At 42.2% G+C, this 20,927-nt stretch overlaps 1 protein-coding gene across 1 annotated transcript; it reads left to right on the top strand.

Annotated features, from left to right (window-relative positions):
* The first annotated feature begins 266 nt into the window (after positions 1-266).
* MAP3K8 (mitogen-activated protein kinase kinase kinase 8) lies at positions 267-20,153 on the top strand. The gene is made up of 9 exons (XM_068404458.1): positions 267-331; positions 3,398-3,522; positions 4,434-4,794; positions 7,570-7,734; positions 9,261-9,522; positions 12,231-12,337; positions 16,285-16,437; positions 17,069-17,315; positions 18,830-20,153. Exons 2-9 carry the CDS (start codon positions 3,479-3,481, stop codon positions 18,961-18,963), a joined length of 1,473 nt encoding a protein of 490 aa, XP_068260559.1. The 5' UTR covers positions 267-331; positions 3,398-3,478; the 3' UTR covers positions 18,964-20,153.
* The last annotated feature ends 774 nt before the right edge of the window (positions 20,154-20,927 follow it).

Genomic DNA, 20,927 nt, shown 5'->3' with positions numbered 1-20,927 from the left:
GCCGGTGACAGGCAGCTGCCGTCGAGCAATGCCACCTCCAGGGACACGCAGGGGGACGACCAGAGCGCTGGCCGGGGTCACGGCAGAGCCGGGCCCCGCTTCGTCCCGGCCCCCCCGCCCCGGGGCAGGGCGGCACTCGCTCCCGCCTTCCAGGAAACCGAAATAGAAACCCCGTCCGGAGCCGCTGTGGTCCCCCGCCCTCGGCCAGGGGCGGGCGGTGCTACCTGCGCCCTTCTCCGCCCCGGGAGTTCCCCGCGGGAGCCGGCCGAGCCGCCCCGGCGCAGGCTGCGTGCGGACGGGCGGTGCGGCCTCTCCGGCGCCTCTCCCGCGGGTAAGCGGGGCCGGGCGGCGGGGCTGGGGACAGCGCGGTGTCCCGGCGGGGCGGGAGGGCAGGGGGGAGGCGTCGGGAGAGCCCCGCGGGGACGGAGCGGGGCTGCGGGGGCGGCTGGGCGGCCCCTCGGCTCGCCCGGGGTCCGGAGATGCCGGGGCCGTAGGTGAGCGGGTCCCCGGCTGCCCTCAGCCCCTCGACCAGCCTCGCCTGTGCGCTGGGGGCGTTTGGGCTGCAGCAGCTGTGCTGGCCCCGGGGGGCTGCAGGGCAGGAGGGGGGCACTGGAACCCCCTCCCTCCTGGAGGTGAGGTTTTTGCTGCCGTCAGGGCTTGGAGGTTTTGTTTTCTTTTTCCCAAGTGAAATATCTGAAATGATGTAAAAATTGAAATTGTTGATATTTCGTGTCCTTTAACAGCAGAACTTTTTTCTGAAGGGATTGTGTTTTTCAAGGTTTGTCGATAACTTTTCTTAAAAGCAAATAAGGACTTTTTTTCATCACTGGTAGACAATTTCTTGCCACTTAGACCAGGAAATTATTCCCTAAAAGCAGCACAAGAAATCTTTATTATGGGGTTCCATCTAAATATAAGAAAAAGCTTCTTTACTCTGAGGGTGACAGAGCACTGGAACAGGCTGCCCAGGGAGGCTGTGGAGTCTCCTTCTCTGGAGGTACTAAAAGCCCGCCTGCACGTGACCCTGTGCAACGTGCTCTAGGGGAACCTGCTTTGGCAGGGGGTTGGACTAGGTGATCTCCAGAGGCCCCTTCCAACCCCAACCATTATGTGATTCTGTGTGTGATTGTGTTGAGCCATTCTGTGCAGTTTTTTGGTTAGTTTTTTGTTTGTTATTTTTTTAAAAAAAATTTTTATTGTGGTTTGGGTTTGGGTTTTTGTTTTGTTGATCCTTGACACACAAAAATCCCACAGGGGCTCAGAAGTCTGGTATCCAGTTACTCTTGTTTTAATATGGTGGATATAAGGATGGTCTCAAGCAGCACACTTCTTAGGAAAAGGGGTTTAAGGAAAAGCTACTCGTGATAAATAGAGAAATAAACTCTTGGCTTGCAAATTACTCGTGACGATGTTGAAATAGTGGCAGAACTGGAGAAAGAGTCTTGTGCTTTAGCAACTGACTTAAGTGCTTACATTTAGTTTTACTTTTCCATTGTAGGTAACCAGTTTTTAAACTGAGAACCTAAGTAAAACATACATAGTGATTTAATTTCTTCATTTAACTGGATTGTATGGAATGGTTTAGAACATTATGTAGGTGCCCACCACAGATACTACTACAGGATTTTAAGGAAAACAGGGAGAAGAAATTCCCTTTTGGTAACTGGCCACGTTTTTTGGCAGTGGTGGAAATATAATATATAATTTGCTGCATAATTTTTAAAAAAACAGCTTTACAGAGTCTAGACATTGCTTTAGTGAACATTTGGTGTTCAGAATTTGCTAGATATAGGGGAAAAAATGAAGGGTCTGCAGCTTTTCTCAGGCACAGAACTGAGAATATGCAGGTTATAGTCACTTTTTCTTGTTATTCAGAGGTTTTTGGGTAGTAGTGAAACTGTTGAGGATATTAGTATTGTGCTGTAGTTTGGGAACATTTTGAGGAACAGAGCAGAGCTGGCACTTATGGAAATCTGCATTTGGTCTAAACTGTACAGATGCCTTATGCATGAAAACGTTATCAGAGAGTGAATTAGTTTAATCGTGGTATGTACTTGGCTCTATCCACAAAAGACTAGAGCATCTGGAGGCTCGTGTTTTTCTTCAGAAAGTCCCTCAGGACTAGTTTCTAATTTTACCTGACTTTTCACATGCAGTCTCTCAGTTCCTTTTATGACTGGACTGTTTCTTTTCTCTCCACCTCCATTAATTCAGCACCAGAAAAAGCAATGAATAAAAGTCTTGCTGTGGGGAAAAACAGAAATTTCCTTTATAATAAAGAGTAAACAATTTCAGGCTTTCTTAAGAGCCTTTAGCTTGAGCATAGAGCAGGAAGGTGGGATGGTAGGGGTTAGGAAACACCCCTAGCATCTTTTATTTCTTGTGTAGGTTGGAAAAACCTGACCTTTCTCAGCACCCCAGATACAAAGCCTGGGTGCTCCCCGCTCGAGTAGTGCTACTGACTGCAAGGTTTCCTCCCCGGCTGCCCTAACGCTAGGGGTGCTGTCAGGTTGACTTGAGGCTGGGTGAGCTGGTGTAGAGTGCTGCTGAAAGTCGCTGTGTCCGTCTTGGGGGAACAGGGGGACACAGTGCTGCTCTGCCACTGTCACCACAGGAGTTTGAAAAGGAGAAAAAAAAAAACCCGTGCCTTTTCGTGTGCTGCGTCTGCTGAGCTGTCCTGTCCTGTCCTGCCTTTCGAACTTGCAGCACGTGGTCCGAGTTTCTTTGCCAAGTCAGCCGCGTCATTTTACTTGGTTTTCTGCAACGTTAGAGCTGACGTAAATACCCTAAACCATGAGAAATATGTGCCACAAAGCTTCCACGTCCTTGTGGGGAGGGTAAGAAAGATAATGATCATAACCAGAAACTGTACCTGGGTAAACGGCATTGCTTCATGGCCTCAGGGGACCGAGTCTGCTGCTTGTCCTTGAGATAAATAGTTTGTACTTGCTGCTTTTCTTTTTTCTTTTTAAAGTATCTTTTTTTCTGGTTGTTATCTTTTGCCCAAAATAGGTGGTTGATGTGGATTATGAAAAAGGGAAATGAGAGCTCTCTAAATAGGGCATGCTCTACGCAGTTCTGCTAGAGGAAAAGAAGATCCTTCTCTTCTTTGCTATTAGCAAGCATGCAGCAGAGAGAATAAAATTCAGGACCTAACCATCGAAAACTTATTTTTCACTACTACTTGGAAATATGGATGATCATACAGTAGCTTGATTCTTTTTTGAGCTGTTGTGGTTTTTTCCTTTCTGCAAAAAAATCCCCTGTTATCTCAGCCTTGTGATTACTAGTTTTTCTTTCCGTGAAGTCTGTGAAGCAAATGATCATATGAGTATAAACCAGTCCTTCTGCTTGAGCTGGTCTGCCATGGCTTTATTTGTTTTGCTTTATTTAATAGACTGCTACAGAGCGCTGTGAAATTATCATCAGTGGTAAATACGGGTTCAAGAAACATGACGACTTTAGGGATTATATTGAGATGTTTTTGATGGTTTTGTGTGATGTAACCAGGATAAATACAAGGTAAGTGCTCCTAGACGTTTATGTGTTGAAAACTACTTGTGTAAGTATTGTAATGACTGAGCATGCATATGTTTTTAACTTGAATAGAGTAACTCTCTCTGGCTTAAGGTAGGAACCTGGGATGGGAAGGGACTTCTCATGATCTTGAGCCCAGTTTCATGTAGTGAAAGTCTGCTTCAAAAAAATGGTCAAGATTTATCTTAAGTTATTGTTAGGACTAGTAAGGACAGAACAAACTGCTGGAAATGCTTCAAAAGCTCATTGCTTTTATAATAACTCAATTTTTTACTTTCTTCTGAAACTGGTGAAAATTTCAGTTCAAGTCAAGTTCTGGTCAGTTATTTGTAAAAAAGACGGGTTGCATACCTTATGTGGTGACTGACTTGTGCTTTATGCAACAATACTAAGAGATGCTTATTACTACTGGAATGATCTTGCTCTATGACCTTCTCTTTCTGGGCACGTCACATAAGTTGCTCATTAAAACTTGGGGATAAACTAACTGAGTATGTTTATATCTCTCTTTGTCATTAATTTGCAAATAACAAGTTACTTCTTCTGTATTGAGAGTGCTTCTTCATTTTTGCATATCCAGCAAAATATAACTAGTTTTTGCTTCCTTACTGTGCCACTTCCTCTAACAAAAAGCTTTATCAAAGTAAATTCCAAGAATGAATGACAGGGGAGGTTCACTAATAACTCCAAACAAAATTTCACTAGCTAAGACTTTTTCTCCATTTCCTCTTTATCCAGTCTACTCAGTATGGTTTTTTTCATAATACAAATTAATAATTTTAAATCTGTGTAATGATAAGCTGTCTGTCACCCTGATCGCTTCTTTTCTTTTTCTTTGCTAAAACAAATGTAGGTGACAAGTGTTTTCAGGTTGGTTTGTTTCTTTTTTTTTTCAGGAGTGGTTTTGCAAAGTGGACAGTAATGGAGTATATGAGCACGGATAGTGATAGCAAAGAGGAGATTGACTTGTTGCTAACTAATTTAAATATGTCTGAGGTGATAGACATCATGGAAAACCTTTATCCAGGTGGAGACCTTGCAGTCTATGAAGACAGCTTAATTACAATGTGTGAAGAGGCAAATCAAAATGAAGAACGTGCGGAATCTTTACTGTTTTGTGAAAGGGATGTTTCTTTGATGTCTTCTGTCAAATACGGGACTGTGGAAGACCTGCTGGCTTTTGCAAATCAGGTGTCTAACACTGCAAAACAATTTAAAGGATGCAGACAGCAAGAATCTGGAATCCTCTTGAATATGGTATGTCTCTCTATTTTTACTTGAAAATGAGTAGGCCTTAGGAGTTAGAAGTTATTAATGAATCTAAATAATGATCACCCTCAGTCCTAGGAGTAACAGTCAGGCTGTTGTTCCTTGTGCAGACCTGGGACTGGAGGGGATCTCTGAGGTCCTTAAGTCTAGCCCCTGCAGGCTCAGGCAGCTATGGAGAAAGGTCTTTTGTTTGGAAAGATACACTTTATGTTGCCTCTTAGTATCTCTGGAGATTAGAAAGCATTTCCGAACATTGAATGCGAACTTGAGACATACAGTAAAAAAGCAAAAGCCACAATTATGATGGCTTACAGGTTTGGGAGACGGTAAGGGTTTTCCAATGCCTTGTGTAAAAAAGTGTTCATTATGCAAAACTCCCAAATAAAAGTCTAGGATCTATTTTGGTACGGTTACTGAATTCACTTTGCACAAAATGTAAAACATAGTAATGTGAGGAGAAAAAGCATTTAGTATCAACTGTGACTTTCAGAATTACAATATTATGTAATATCACACTCTGCTAATTGCAAGTATAGATGCGTTATTTTGAGATATATTCATTTTTTCCCTAAAATGATTTGTGTTCTTCAAGCATCTGTAGATATTACTGTCATTGGACTTGTATTTGAAATCAGTTGCTCTGGAAGCAATCAGCCATGAAATGGAAGTTTATTCATATATGTTTGTGCTGCTGCTTTATTTTCTTAAGATGCACTATATCTACGATCTTAAATATCTTTCATGTAACATGTTTTATATGTGAACACTGGTTGCTTGAGGCTTACTGGTTACTCAGATGTGAAATAGCACAGGGTATTGCTTTATTCTGATTTGGAGGGAGCATTGTAGTATTGCAAAACAGTCACTTTTTAAACTCTGTAGCATTGAAATGACACTTACTAATATTAAATGTTTCCTATAGTTAGGATAGACACTGTTCTATATACTCGTGGTTGTTTTGCTTGCATATTATTTCTATGGATGCATACAATTGGTATGAACCAAGTACTATTACGTGCACGTGATCCCATTAAGCAACTGAGGATTGGAGGCAGGGCATTACCTGTACATGCGTTTCAGCAGGTACATCTACACTGTAAATATCTACAGCATTTTCCTTAGGATCAGGAGTGTTTCTGATTGTCTGGTGACCCCCACTGACTGCACCGTGGCTTGCGGTCTTGGAGGGTCTTGGAGTGCGTAAGCTGGATTTCTTCGAGTTGAAACTAAACTGGAGGATGCATTACAAACACAAATGAGCATTTACTCTGTAGGACCAGGCTAGGAACTAGTCCTGAAAACCTCCTGAAAATGTGAATCGTGTGGTGGTCGTTGCTCTCTTGCTTTACAAATCCATTCCACTTGGTCTGTGTTACTTTCCAGGGTAGGTGTAACCCACGTGGATTAGCTAGTCTCAACCCCTTGAAATGCAGAAGCAAGCAGGCGAGATGTACGGATTGCTAGAGTCTTTACCTTGGCTCTGATAAGTAGAGGGGAGGCTCATTCTGCATATCCTAAGCAAAATACTTTTTATTAAAAGACACACACTCCCCAGCCATTAAGAACTTATCCTCTCCAAAACTGAGAACTTCTAAGCTTCTAAGAATTAACTTACTTCGTGTGGATACTAGTCACAAACGACAGTTTAGCAGTCAAGAAGATACTTTCCTAATTGAAAAACAAGAAGGTAGTTAAAGCACGGAAAGATGATGTGTGTTACATCTTAAAAAGAAATCTAAGCCAAATAATCTTTCTGATATGGTGTTACCTTAAAAAGAGTAGTTGAAGAGCTGAGTATGTGAGACCATGTGACAGACATGAAGCGTTAAATATCCCTGATCTGCTTTTACGTATCTTCAAGATTCTTGATAAAGTAGCAGTATACGTCTTAATAATATTCCAGATACTGACAATACTGTATATCCCTGAGGCGTATTCACAGGAAACATTACTAATTCTTTAGCTGAGAGAATTTTAAGAGACTGAAGAAATAACATGAAACCTCAAGCAGTACTCACATGGCTGTAGGTAGGAGTTTGGTCTCTTTCTGTCATGTGCAGAGGGAGGGAGCTATTTTGGAGGAAGATTTAGAGCAAGATACTGACTTAGATGCTCTGAATTGCTTCCTGGAGGAGCTCTCCTCACCTTGTTGATGGTGTAGAGAACCAAAGCTCCCAACGTTACCCACCTAAAACAGACAGTGCGACTCCTGCTCTTTTTTTTGAACTACAGTATAAAACGAGAACGTGGTGGCTGGTAAAATCACGGCAGACTTCTTTGACCTTTTAATAGGCAGCAGAAACTCTGATACAAGATAGAAAATTAAAATGTGTTCCCCTAGCAGTACATGTGATATTAGGAAATGCTGAAACTCTTGCTCACATCATAAAAGATAGCCTGTGAGTAACAGGTATGTGGCATAACAAGTTAGCAGATTACAGGAAGGACAAACGTGCAGGTAAATCTAATAACAAGAGGTGGGTAATTTCATTAACCCAGCTGCTGTTGTTGTTTCAAGACAATTAATTGCAACTTACACTTTGTAAGTTAGTCACTGGAGAGAAACGTGGATGCCTGGGCTGTGAATGAGTGCCACACCTCACATGCTGTTCCCATTTGGTGTTTCTAAATAAAGACTGCTGAACAGATTGCATGCATCGTGCACATGTATGTGATATATTTTTTTTTCCACTACATGTATAAAATTAATTAGGCTTGAAGTAGCTTTAACTTCATTGTGACTTTTTTTTTTTAACTCCACAGATCACGCCCAAGAATGGACGCTATCAGATTGACTCAGATGTGCTCCTGTTTCCGTGGAAGCTGACTTACAGGAACATTGGCTCTGATTTTATTCCTCGGGGAGCTTTTGGGAAGGTGTACTTAGCCCAAGATAGAGAAACCAAGAAACGAATGGCATGCAAACTGGTATGTTAGTTCAGTAGTTTTATCTCTGAGCAAATATTGTACAACATAGTACATACAGTATATTTTCAAATATGTCAGCATCAGCTTCCACTGTTAGGCTGATGATCATCTCTGTTTTGTTGGCCTACACAAGGTAGGAAAAATGCACATTTTTAACTGTCAACTTTTTTTAATGTTCTGGCTCTGAGATTGCAAAAGTTTCAACATTTTGAAAGTATGTGAAAGTATGTGTAACTGCCACGTGGGCAGGCCTGCTGCGGTGTGGGGGTAGAAGAATTTCTACTTGTCCTGCTGTCTTCATGGTGGTAAAATATCAGCATGAGATCACATCCCAGCTGAAGGTGATAGCAAAACCCTGTTGCTACAGATGACTGTAGGATCTAATCCTTTAACTGGGGTCTTCAGACATAAGTTTTCTTTACTCCAGTGCCATTAATGTCCCTGAGAGCTTAGCTTACGTGCAGCTTTCACTGTGTTTTGGGCACTGACTGAGTGTAAGGTTGTGAGATGTCTCAAGAAAACTGCTGAGCACCCCCCTATTTTTATGCAAGCCAAGGTTTTCTTTCAGCTTTACCTTTCAACATACTATTCTGAATTGAGCAGTAGATATTTAGGGCCAGTAAAAGCTCAGCTGGGACACTGCTCTATATCCTCCCACTCATGAATAAGTACCTCTATTACTTCTGTGTGTGAAAGAGTTGGGGAGACGGTTTTATGTCCTTTCCTTGCAGCCAGTGTATCCACGTGGGGACAGATTTAGTTTACCACTCCTGCATAACCCACTGTAGAATTAAAGTGTCCTAATGTTTCTGAAAATACAAACAGTGTTTCTCATTGCAATAAAAAATATTAGCCTCTTACTTGGTTCACAGCCACAAGTCTGAGGGAAGGAAAATAAAAAGAGCAGTAGTAGCGTTTTCGTGTGTAAGCAAACACTGCTTTTACTTGTCTTAGCAATCTGCCATCAGTACTTTTAAAATAAATATAGTGCTGCCGGGTGCTCTCTTTAAAGCAGGTTTCATTTCTTGTAAGCCATAAACCAGCGCTGATAAGGGTTGAATTGAGGTCGCTAATGGTCCTGAGCATGGTTAGTCTGTAGACTGTGCTGAGCACTGCAAGCACTGATCCACGTGTCGGATGGGTGTATAGTGCTGGTAGAGCAGATGAGACTGCACAAAGCTAATGGAAAAAGCAGTGGGATTTTTATCTCCTTCACCAGGAAGTTTGCATAGAGCGTTTGCGTAACCACTGGATTTTGACGGGAATAACTCTTGCTACATTGCTTTTTCTGAAAGATTGCACTTTTTATTTGGGCATGATTCCAAAAACTCTCTCAACTTTAAACAGGATGTATCTTAACTGGAAAGGAAGAACAAGTCACAAGATCAAAATAAAGCTCTGTATTTTAACAAGTGTATAGGAGTGCTTTGCTTCCTTCTTCCATTTTAATCTGTAGGATAACTAGCGTTAGTATGGGTAACTTGTTTTCTGAGCTGATTTTCTGTGGTTTTGTTTCAATGCCCTAGGTTCCAGTGGAACAGTTCAAACCATCGGATGTTGAAATACAGGCATGTTTCCGTCACGAAAACATTGCTGAATTATATGGTGCTATTTTGTGGGATGAAACAATCCATCTCTTTATGGAAGCTGGAGAGGGAGGATCTGTCATGGAAAAGCTGGAGAGTTGTGGTCCTATGAGAGAATTTGAAATCATTTGGGTGACAAAGCATATCCTGAAAGGACTTGACTTTCTCCACTCCAAGAGGATTATCCACCACGACATCAAACGTATGTGTGTGTGATTTCCTTGGGGTGCTTTCTGGTCCAGGCTGGGCTGGGGCTTGGGACTGAGCTGGGGCACATAAGCATTGCACCACTGGGAGGGAGGGATGGATAATGCTCAACAAATGACAAGGTCAGGTTCTGGAGATAATAGTTATTTACACTATTAATTCACTTCAGTGGAGAGCATGATTCGAAAGTCATAGTTCCTTTACCTTTCTTGGGCAACTCAATATGAAGTAAAAACCTAAAGAATATGAGTGAAATTATCAGGCTGTTAAGCCAGAAGCTTCCCTCTTCTGATGTAAATTCATCTTGAACACTTCCATTCCCACCTCCCACTTGCACCTTCTTTTAGGTTTTGTGTTTCTACGTGGCTGTTCCTCAGTTTGAGCCACTTTGGAACTAAATACATAATTTGTACTTTTTTTCTCCTTCTACAATTACTGCAAATTCTAGTATATATTTGCTTTTAAAAAGCTCTGGGTATTAACATGTGTAAATAATCAAAACATTGATATTAAAACTAGATTTAATACGTTAATATTAAATTGCTTTAAAATCTAATTTTAATGCATTACATTTAATATTAAATGGTGTTTTTCCTAGCACCTCCTCCCCCCCCCGCAGACAGATAAATTCTGCCTTTCTAGTAACAGTGCTTCTGATGAAGACCTTTATCTTCTATGAGTTAATTTTTACTAAACTTGTGGAGTTTAAAATAGAAATATTCAAACTGAAGTATTACAATAAATAGCTGACAGAAGACGATTATCAGGAATTGCTACATTTTGATCTCGGTTTTGCTTTTTTTTTTTTTTTTTTTAGTTAATGTGGGTCAGTAGTTTATATGCAAGTCTTAGAGATTCTGACAACTATAAAACTGCTTATTTTTCCCTTAGTTGTGCTTTCTTGCTTGTGGTAAGTCTTTCCGATGGGTTTATTCTAATTGGCAGTAACAATGGCATTAAATAAAAGGTTTAAAATCCAAACCAGCCAAAACCCAACCTACTGCATCTAGATAGTGGATAGGAGAACCAGCCCGTTGTGGTGAATGTGGTGGATGTGAGTGCATTTTGCTTTTCCCAGCCTTTTTCTGCGTTACTGGAAGCAGGGAAGAAGCTGAGGCAAAGGCTGCCTGGGGCTGACGGCCGTCACGTCTGGAGGTGCCCGGCTGGGCTGACGGCCATCACATCTGGAGGTGCCTAGGTGCAAACCCTGGCCATGCTTCTGCCTGCAGGGAGCTGTTTTGTTCCAGGGGCTGAGCCGGGAAACCCGGGCCCTTAATGGCAGCTGTTCCCACCGCCTGGCGAGGTGGCCTTCACTCAAGGGAGCCAAGGCATGTGTTTTTGCTTGCCAGGCAGAATGGATAGGAAAGGCTGTTACCCAACATCTCTGATTTCTTCCTGGCCATGTCTGCTCCCGTTGAGTCTCTGCCCTGCTGACACAGGGGGAGATGGGGATTTTAGTGAGAGAAAGACTCCCCTGAGCCAGGAAGGGGAGGAGGACTTTCTGTTGGATCTTAGGAACTGCTCAGTGCTGCCACTCATTTTAACCCTTGGCTGGAATGCAGTTAAATCTGAGGTTATTTGGTGGGGGGGAGCTTTAGTCCAAAACCAGATGAAGCTGAGGCTGGGTGCAGTCCCAAACAGGGCAGCAGAGCTTGTTGCACTGTGGCCCTCTGCACCGTCCTTTATGTGGTGTTTAAAATGCATATCTTCGAAGGTATCCCTAAAATTACAGATGCATTTACGTAGTTTTGTAGCACTGGTAAGGAGGCAAATGTGTGAAGGATTGCTTCAGGAACCGGTACTACTGAAATCAAAGCCTGTATCTTTCTTTCCATTGGATGGTCACAGTGGGCACTATCAAGATGGAAAATGACCCACAGTTTCCTCTGGGAGAAAATGTGTTTCTGTTGTATAACTTGGAGACTTCATTTGTCCGCATCTTCTGAAAGAGCAAACAAGAATTTGTCAAGGCTTATACAGAGCACTACCTTCATAAATATTTGATCAGAAATACAACTGCAAAAAAAGCCTCTGAGTACAAAGTTGTGCCTTAGGCAGAGTTTTTTGAAGGAAAGTGAATTAAGTTCCCTAGATATTGCTGCAATTCAGTGGGAGTTTGGAACTCTCCATCTTTTATTACTTTGCAGCCATAGTCTCTCCTCTGTCATCGTGCTGAGCTGCCCTCACTGACCAGTGCAGGAGACTAGTGTGGCTGCTGTGGAGTGGCCTCGGTTCCTCTCTGCTTCTATCTTCATTTAAATCGCTAGTGTAAAGAAACCTCTTGGTGACCAACAGTTATGTTGTTTATAGCCAGACCTGCACAGCATGGTCTCCACCTTGGAGACCATTAAACATCTTCAGAGCAAGCCTCGCTGTGCTGAGGTGCCTACCAGTCCTCCCACCTTCTTCCCTTACCCTTAGCCGTTTTCTCTCTCTCTCTTTATTTTTTAAGCTGGGAAAATGACCAAGTGTTGATTCTTCTTTTATATAAACCAATCCAGTTTGATTTTTAAGATATGATTTAAAATCGGACCAAATCACTAACAGACACATTTTGGCTAGGAGAAGGACCGTGTCAGCTATAGAGACTGGTTGTGCTAATCTCCCTTTTCAGGCTAACATCCAAATGAAACAGACATGTTATAAAATAAATGCCCAACCTGCTAGAAACTTAAATGTTGACATTTTTGGTTTTTCTTTTAGCAAGCAACATTGTCTTTATGTCAACTAAAGCTGTTTTGGTGGATTTTGGCCTAAGTGTTCAAATGACTGAAGACATTTACTATCCCAAAGACCTTAGAGGAACAGAGGTAAGAAGCTGGAGGGACAAAAGCCCTTGTGTTGTATTACTCCCATGGTTGTGATGCTTAGGCTCAAATTTGGAGCTAGAGGGTAGAAGCTTGGGCAGAAGAGTTTTATAATGTTACAAAAAAGTTACAAGCAAGCATTAATATAATCTCAATCATATTTTTATTTTCAACTTGCTGAATGGAGAATCAGGTATTACACTTCGAAAGCCATGTCACCTTCTCTGCAGTCCCATTTGTTAGCCATTATTAAATCTGAAGTCAAAGAGAAATCGGGGTTCACTGAAGTCAAAGGAACAGTACTGTGAGGAGGGTTGTTTGCAGTGAATCAGCTGACGGTCAGAGATGCTTCAGACAGGAATTTGTTCTTTGCTCTAGCAAAGATTTCTTCTGAGATACCAACTATGGATTGGGGTGACCTGCTCAACACAGTAGTTTGACTCCTCCTTTGAAACTGCAGAAATTATAGACCTTTGAGTTGTGTCCTTCTGCATTTCTAAGCTCGGTTCCCCATCTACATGTAACCCTCTTGTCCTTTGGGAGTTATGTATGGCATGGTTGATAATTACCTGGTAAACTGCTTAGGCATTACAGTGGTAGAGATGAGTGCCTTTTAAATGTTCACAGTGACTGACTCTGAAAGTGCACAGAGGTCCTGCATGCCACTTGGGCTACCCTCATGCCAAAGTGTTTCCAGGAGTGGACCTTTAGCAAACAACCAAGCAGCAACAATTAGCTTGGATACCTGCTGCAAAAGTAGCTTTGCATGCTCTCTGTTGCCAGAGGAGGTTGTTTACAGGAAATGCTTCAGCTGAAATGTTGGTGCTTACTATTCCATAGTCTTCCACAGTATAGGCATGTGTTTGGAGGAGATACTTGTATAGCTGACAAAGAGCATTTCAGTTCTTGGAAGGGTAGGATAAAGCAAGACTTCACATAACATCAGGCTCATTTGTTTATTTGTTTTCAAGATATTTGTGAAAATACTTGAACGGTTGTTTTCACTGTCTTTCTAGTAAGGGAAGTTAAGAGCTTAAAATGCTTACTGTACTGGAAGCAACGTGCTTTCTGGCATTTAATGTACGTGTTTTGTGGGTTTTTTATTTTGGTTTGGTTGGCTTGTTTGTTTGATTGGGGGGTTTTTGTGTACTGTTAATGAGAATAAGAAAAATGGTGTGAATGAGTCGGAAACCCTGGTAGGGTATTTCCAAAGGATGGAGATGTGTGTAAACAGGAAATTTCCAGGTTTATGGAGTGGACTGGTGATGATCTGCTCCTGGCTGTTGGAGGACAGGCCAAGTTCAAGCTGGTAAGAACAACTGCAAAAAACACTTAGTTCTTCATTTAGTAGGAAGAAAGTTATTCTGCACTGTTGAGCACTTGCAGTTATGTCCCAAGAAAGCAGATAATCTGCACAACCCTGCAACATGGTGGTGCTTGGTCTTTGCTGTCTCAGGGGAGAGATAGCCTGTCCGCGGAGCCAGCAATCCTGCTGTTCTGCTGCAGCACTGCAGGCCAGAAGTAAGGTTGCAAAGAGAACGCTGGGAAAGGAGATTTTCAAACACCAGTCAAAGACTTGTAGGAACATCACGAATGCTAGTCTATAGGTTTTTCTGCTCACAGTCTTCCTCCTAGGCATCTTCCTCTCCTCAGTGCCTATGTTCAGCCTTGTGGGGGGGCCTAATCTTGTCACCCACAAATGCCCTCTGTAGTCTTTGACAGCACTGGCTTTCTTGATTTTTTCAAAGTAAGATCTTGACTCTCCAAAGTCCTCCTGAGTTTTGCACCCTCTATTATACAGAAGTGGTGCAGTTGTCCAGGAGTGCTGTTTCTGCACATAGTTGTGCAACCCCTTGTTAGGGCTCTATTACTGCCTTGCAGCATCGTACTTGTGAACTGAGTGGTTTCTTTTACGCCTGGTATTGGCAGGGACTGATGTCCATGAAGGAAGTGGCAGCTGCAGTTATCTTTCTTCTGTGCATGTTGTCTGGGAGTTTAGGGTTTCTGTTTGCTTCCATAGCACAGAAAGTCTGAATGTAGTGAATCTTCTTTGTGTTTATGAAAATGGATTGTTGCAATTCTGGGCAGAATGATTGAAGGGTTGTTAAATTTTATTTAGTTGATGTAGCATGAAAAACCTGGGTTTTCTGAACAGTGTGTACAACACATGCAGCACAGTATACCATGGTTGTGATGAAACTGCTCTGCAGAAAATACTTTTTCTAGGCATTTGCTGCACTTTCTGTTATACTTATGTCACTTTGTTGAAATATGTAAGCTTCAGTTACAACCATTTGATGGGAGGAAAAAGTTGTCTGCTAAGGTTTATTGAATGTGGAAGGTGTGATTCATTTGCAGGAATGCTAAACTAAAACTAGCACAGCACAAAGAAAAGGACTGGTTTTTAGCTGGGTTGTGTCTCCGGTCTGACTGGCAGACAAGTGCCAGCCTAGCAGTAGGAAGGAGTGGGAATGGGAAGGTACCTGGGGCTTGGGCTACCTGCTTTGGTGGCAACAGACTCTTAGGCCAGCTGAAATAACAGCTTTGCTGCACATCTCAGTTTTGCTTTTTGTCCATGTGCAGTCAAGGTGCATCTTGACCATTTTCACACTTTGACTATAACTGCAGACAGGTTCTTGTTCCAGCATCCTTTTTTCCTCCAGAAGGCAGCTGCTTTTTGTTTATATAGCTTTCACTCAAGTTGCACTATATTTGCTAATGACTTATTTTTTTTTTTTTTACAAAATAGAAATTCTGTTCTTTGCTCCTTATGAGACTTAAAGGTGGGGGGTGCAGACACACTTGTTCTATCTTAGCCCCAAGGAAAGCAGTGGGTAGGAGTAAGTAGCAGCTGTAGATGCCTGATGAACCTTTGCACACGCTTCCAATCTGAAGCTCTGTTTGCAGATATGGTATGTGATTTACTGGGAAATGTTCCTTGGAATTTGTATGAGCCCTACAGGCGCTCTCAGTCTGTGATAACAAGTAGTCAAACCATGTGGTGATGACTTAACTTCCTGCTCTTGTGTCAGTTAATGGCTTTTAATGTGATTCTTTGTGGCAGGATGACTTGAACTAATTGAAGTTCTGTTTGGTTCCTTTAGAGGGAGACTGGGTGAGGGAAAAGTAGAAACCAGAAGCAAATAGGGTGGCTTGCTAACCTAGTGTGCTGTGGGCTGTGCCCACGTTGTGTTGAAACCTACTCCATCTGCCAGTGGTGGTGGCAGAGCTGTGCGGGCAGCTCCTGCCAGCCGCGGGGTGTGCCTCCTGTGTCCTGCTCCTCTGGTTCTCCTCCAGTTGCACTCCCAGCTGCCTGGAGCTGGCAGGAGCTTCCCACCGGATCCTCTTCAGGGTCTTGAAAAATCCAAACGTTTCAGTGAAATGTTTGGATGGAAACTGTATTTTGGTTTAGACAAGATTGGAATTTTTGGTTTAAAAAAAAAAGCTAGAAGAGGGATGCTTGCCTTAATAGATGCTCTGGGGGTAACCTGGTGGAAAGGGCATGCAGCAGGACTTAAGAGACCTGGCTTTTAATTTATGCATTGCCTTAGACCTAGCTTGTTCTTTACTATCCCATTTCTTTGGATAATGCCCCAACATGCAAGTTACTGGCTAAGGCAGGGAGAGGAGAAGAGTAAGTAAGGCAGGAAGGTGTATATATGTCAGTTCTGTCCGCAGGAGTCGTGTAGTATCCAGTGTTAACAGGGATTTGACGAATGGACTCCTATTCCCAGCTGGGTGGTTAGCAGCAGGGTCATCCCCTCTCTTTAGCCTAGTACATGCCCATGTTGTTCAAGCAGAATGGAGCAGTCCCAGCAGTACCCCACAAAACAAACTGGCAGTGGGATGCACCCCATCAGAGGGCGTTTCCCAGATCACAAAATGTCACAGTTCGTCTTTGCTTGTTGCTTTTCCCTATTGATTAATCTTTTTTTGGCTATTCTTCACAGATTTACATGAGCCCTGAAGTTATCCTGTGCAGAGGCCACACAACAAAAGCAGACATCTACAGCATGGGAGCTACTATTATTCATATGCAAACTGGCATCCCGCCCTGGGTGAACAGATATCCTCGTTCTGCATATCCATCCTACCTCTATATTGTAAGTGTCCTTAGCAAAGCTGTAGCTCCGTTTCAGTTGAGGTGTTTCTTGTACTCTCGCTCGGAAAGCTCCAGTCATATAAAAACTATCAAAATATTTGTCAGAGAGATGATATCATCCTTTTTGCTTCAGGGGAGGGAGGGAAGGAAGAAGTGGGTTTTGATCATTTAGGGGAAGACAGAGGCTGGCCTGGAGCCATCTCTGTGGTTTGCGTTACAATTTACAGGCCTTGGGTTTACTGCAAGGACAGGGTTAGAACAGTGTGAAACTTGATTGAAACAAGCCAATCTGTATTCTAGTTGTCTTAGAAGTTGCAGATAAAAACTGGAGCCTGGCAAATTTGGTTCTCTGGTTCTTCCAGTGTGGTACAGAAATCTGGTGAATTTGCATTGCACCAGATTTTAGGCTTGCTTGAAGTTGCTTTGAGTTTTTAAATTGATGTTAAAATCTGATTTTAAAAAAGGTGGATTTTGTGTAATTACATGTTCTGTTCTAACTGATCAGCCCAGCTCAGGGAGACTTACGAGTTGTAAGTGGGGAATTCCCAGACCACTCATGTGGTCATCTGTGACTTCCTCTTCCATTGTTTTTGGAATAACTGTTTCAATGGACTTTTTTTTTCTTCCAACAGATACACAAGCAAGCTCCCCCCTTAGAGGACATTGCTGAAGACTGCAGCACTTCCATGAGAGAGTTGCTAGAAGCAGCTCTAGAAAGGAATCCTAATCATAGACTGTCTGCAGCAGACTTACTGAAACACGAAGCTTTACACCCACCCCCAGAAGAGCAACCGCGGTGCCAGAGTCTGGACTCGGCATTGTTTGAAAGGAAAAGGCTACTCGCAAGGAAGGAGCTGCAGTTGCCAGAAAACATTACAGGTAATGATGTCAGGCTTACCTACGTTGCACTTTGCAGATTTCACTTTGTGTCAAAACTTGATGTGAGTGTTTAGAGACAAACGAAACTCAGAAAGCTTCTGGAAAGAGACCAGTAAAAATCCCAGTCAGATGAGATCAGACCAGAGCTCATTAAGTGTTATGTAAAACGCCCATTGACTTCAACTGGGGAAGAACTTAGCCTGAATTCTGCAGCTCCGGAAGGGCTGGCTCATGACAAAGCCCTGGCAGTCGTTCAGGGCACTTCTTCACGAAGTATAGACTACTCTCCCAAATTGCCTTAATTTGCCACAGTAGCAGAGGTGTTTTATTGATACTAGTGATTTGTTTGTTAACAAAAAAAAAAAAGTCCCAATAACCATCACCAAAACCAACAATTTTTGCTTCCTTAAAGACATGCATAAAACCATAACTGTAATGTTGCTGTCAGCAGTACAAGCCCTTTGTTTAAAAACAAAAATGACTGTAGGATAGAACACTGTTCCCTTGTGCATTAATAAGTGCTTTATGAAGGATAATACATGAACCAGTTAGAAAACTCAGTGTGTCCTCAGGTAATATCAAGACCAAGGGAGATTTTGTGCCAGCAGCCTGCTAAACAGGCTTCAAAATGCTTTTCTTCTACTTCTAAAATATGTTTGGAAGGTCTTGACAAAAAATTATTTAAAAACTTACCCCAGACAAGTGGTTTATTTGATTGTGATAAGCATTGAAAAGATACCTGTGCAAAGTTCTGGGTGCTGTAATGCCTAATTGTCACGAATCCACTTAACATTTAGATCAATCGCAGCCTTTGCATCTGGAATGGCATTGCTCCCTCTGGGTTTTGCCTTGTGGGTGCATAATCGTTTGACCAGCTCATGCCATCTGCATCAATTCTGAAAATGAAAAAATATTTAACCATTAAACTGAACTTCAGTTTAGGTGCTTGAGATTCCAAGGCACCTGTTGCACAAGTATTCAGGGGAGTTCTGCCATTGCAAAGGTTTCTTCAGACCTTGATTTAAAAGAAAAAAAAATTGAGACTGATGGTCCCATATTTGTTCTGTATTGTCACACCCAGCCACACAAAGAGGATGTCATCTGTTTAGATGAAAATTCCCCTGTAATGAAGGGGAATTCTCAACTGGCAGGAAGCTAGCAGAGTTTTTTCTTGCACCAAACTCTCCTTTTGCACTATGGCTCAGAGGATGAGGAAGCTCTGCCTAGCTGGCCCAGCTGATGGAGATTTTTTTGAAATAGTTGAATACAGTTGCTGTTTTCAGTGGCAAACTGCTTACATCTCTTTGCCCTAGAGTTTTGTGTCGATTTCGTTATTTTTCATCTTGTTTTATATGAGGTTTATGTTATATTGTCCTTAAAAATGAAACTTTCTAAACCACAGATAAATAAAAGAAAATATTAGGCCGATTATTCCAGTAATGTCTGTGACCATGGAACTGAACTAATGTAGCTATTTGTGCAATAAGGACATGCTTTGTCTCTTTCCTTTTTAGATTCCTCATTGTGTACCGGGAGCATGGAAGAGTCAGACCTGCTAAAGAGGCAAAGGTCACTCTACATAGATCTTGGAGCTTTAGCTGGTTACTTCAATATTGTTAGGGGACCACCAGCCTTAGAATACGACTGACTCAGTAACGTTGTATGTCGACAGGTCAGAAATGGACCTCTACCTCTTAAAACTTGATTTTAAGACTTGATCTTCAAATTTGTACATAAGAAAGTTGCCATTGTAGGCTGTAAAATGTGAATAGTGTTTAATTGCACAGATGATTAAGCTAAACCCTTAGGGACTCTGATAAGCTGATCCCAAGCAACAATGTTTGTGCGTCTGCCAGTTGACTGACAAGAAGACAGCAAAAAGAACACTGCTGGGAATGTCTTAATCCAGGATATCTTCCTGTGCTGGGCCTTGAACTTTTATAAAACCTGTAATATATGCTTGCAAACACTGCCATCAAAAAAAAAAAAAAAGGAGCATGTGGGCTGTAAGATTCAGTCTATCTGAGCTGTCCTTAGAGAAAACCTTCCAAAAAAAAGTCCTTGATTTAACTAAAGACTGGTTCAGTTTTGTTCTGTCTTTGAGACTTGGCCAGCCTCTGGTCATTCTTAATGGAAATTGGGGCCTCCCTTAAGCTGAGCTAATTTCTATCAGCTATCTCTGGAGCCAGAGCATCACTTTGTTACAGATGTGTTTTAACTTTGCATCTTCCCTGACCTGTCAGCACTGAGCAGGGTGCTGTTCCCCTTCTCTGTGGGTGTAGGGAATCCTTCCCTGGCTATATCAGTTAGCTTTGGGAACAGCACAGCAAGCTGGCCCTGACAAAGCACAGCAGTGACTGTACCTGCTTCCTGTTACAACTGCTGCAAGGGTATCTTGGGTAGTTTTCCAGGGTAGAGCAAATGTTATTCCCTATTGGTAACAGTGGGCAGGCTCCAGACTCTTGCTTTTTAATACTTTAAAATTGTACATGTGTATAATTGCCGTGAGTGCTATGGATTGGAAAGCGTGTCATTAGTGACAAGCTGTGTTCATGTTCCTATGGAAATGGAATTATATTGTTCTTGCTGTGCCTCACACATTTGAAACATGATGTTTTGGATGATAGTAAAACTATGTAAACTGCATAGTTCTGTACATCCCATAGGATGAGAACGTAAACTTTTATAAACTCTGATGCTTAGGATGACTCTTTGTAAGCATTTGTGTTAAAATGGCATACTATGTATGTTATACCCTGAATCTTTTCTGAAGCATGGTCTCTTTTTCATATGTCTGTTATTTAATGCTGCTCCTTTCTAACACGTGATCTTAGGTGATTTCTAGTTTGATACTATTATGGTCAAATGAATAAATCCAGCTCAGTGCCTTGAGATGTAGTTGCTCTGTTCTTTCATCTTTGAAAACAGTGTGGGACTGTGACCCTATTTGAGCCAACTTCCCCTACGATGGCTGAGGTACACTACATGCATCGTTCTACTTATTGGGGAGCTGGGTGAAGGTCATTGTTGGTGGATTTTGGACTCTGGTAACAGGCGATGAGTGTTTCTGACAAAATCTCGTTCTCAGACCCCAACACTTCTTCTCAACTGCGTGGATGTTGCACAGTGGTTGTGTACAACATGCAGTGCTTCAGTCCTGATGTTAATTGCTGCAAAAAATCCTGCTGGGAATAACCAACCCACCTGCTCCAGTACTTTGTGCAAAATCTCTAGATGACTAGCTGCTTTGAGGAGACCTGTGCAGGGCACCGCTCTTCATATTTATCCTGGCTGTATCAGGATCAGGATATGTAGGGATCAGACTTTCAGTGTAGCTGACTTAAAGAAAACACGACCTAATGGTTTGGATACTTGCTTTTGTCTTGAGAGACCTGGGTTCAATTTTCTGGTCGTTTGCTGATGGCTTTTGATCTTTAATGAGATTCACAGAATTAGTAGGAAGGAACTTTTCGGGTAGCTGGAAGTGGGCTTAAAATCTCTTCCCCAGTTTCCCTTCTATAAAATTAAGGTGTTTATCCCCACCAAATAGTGGCTAGATGTTACGCAAATTCTTATCAAGTGCCTAGATACTTCAACAATGAGGTCCATGTA

The sequence above is a fragment of the Nyctibius grandis genome, chromosome 7 (genome assembly GCF_013368605.1).
Source record: "Nyctibius grandis isolate bNycGra1 chromosome 7, bNycGra1.pri, whole genome shotgun sequence".
In the NCBI taxonomy this organism is placed as follows: Eukaryota; Metazoa; Chordata; class Aves; order Nyctibiiformes; family Nyctibiidae; genus Nyctibius; species Nyctibius grandis.
This window is presented reverse-complemented; position numbering and strand designations above follow the sequence as displayed.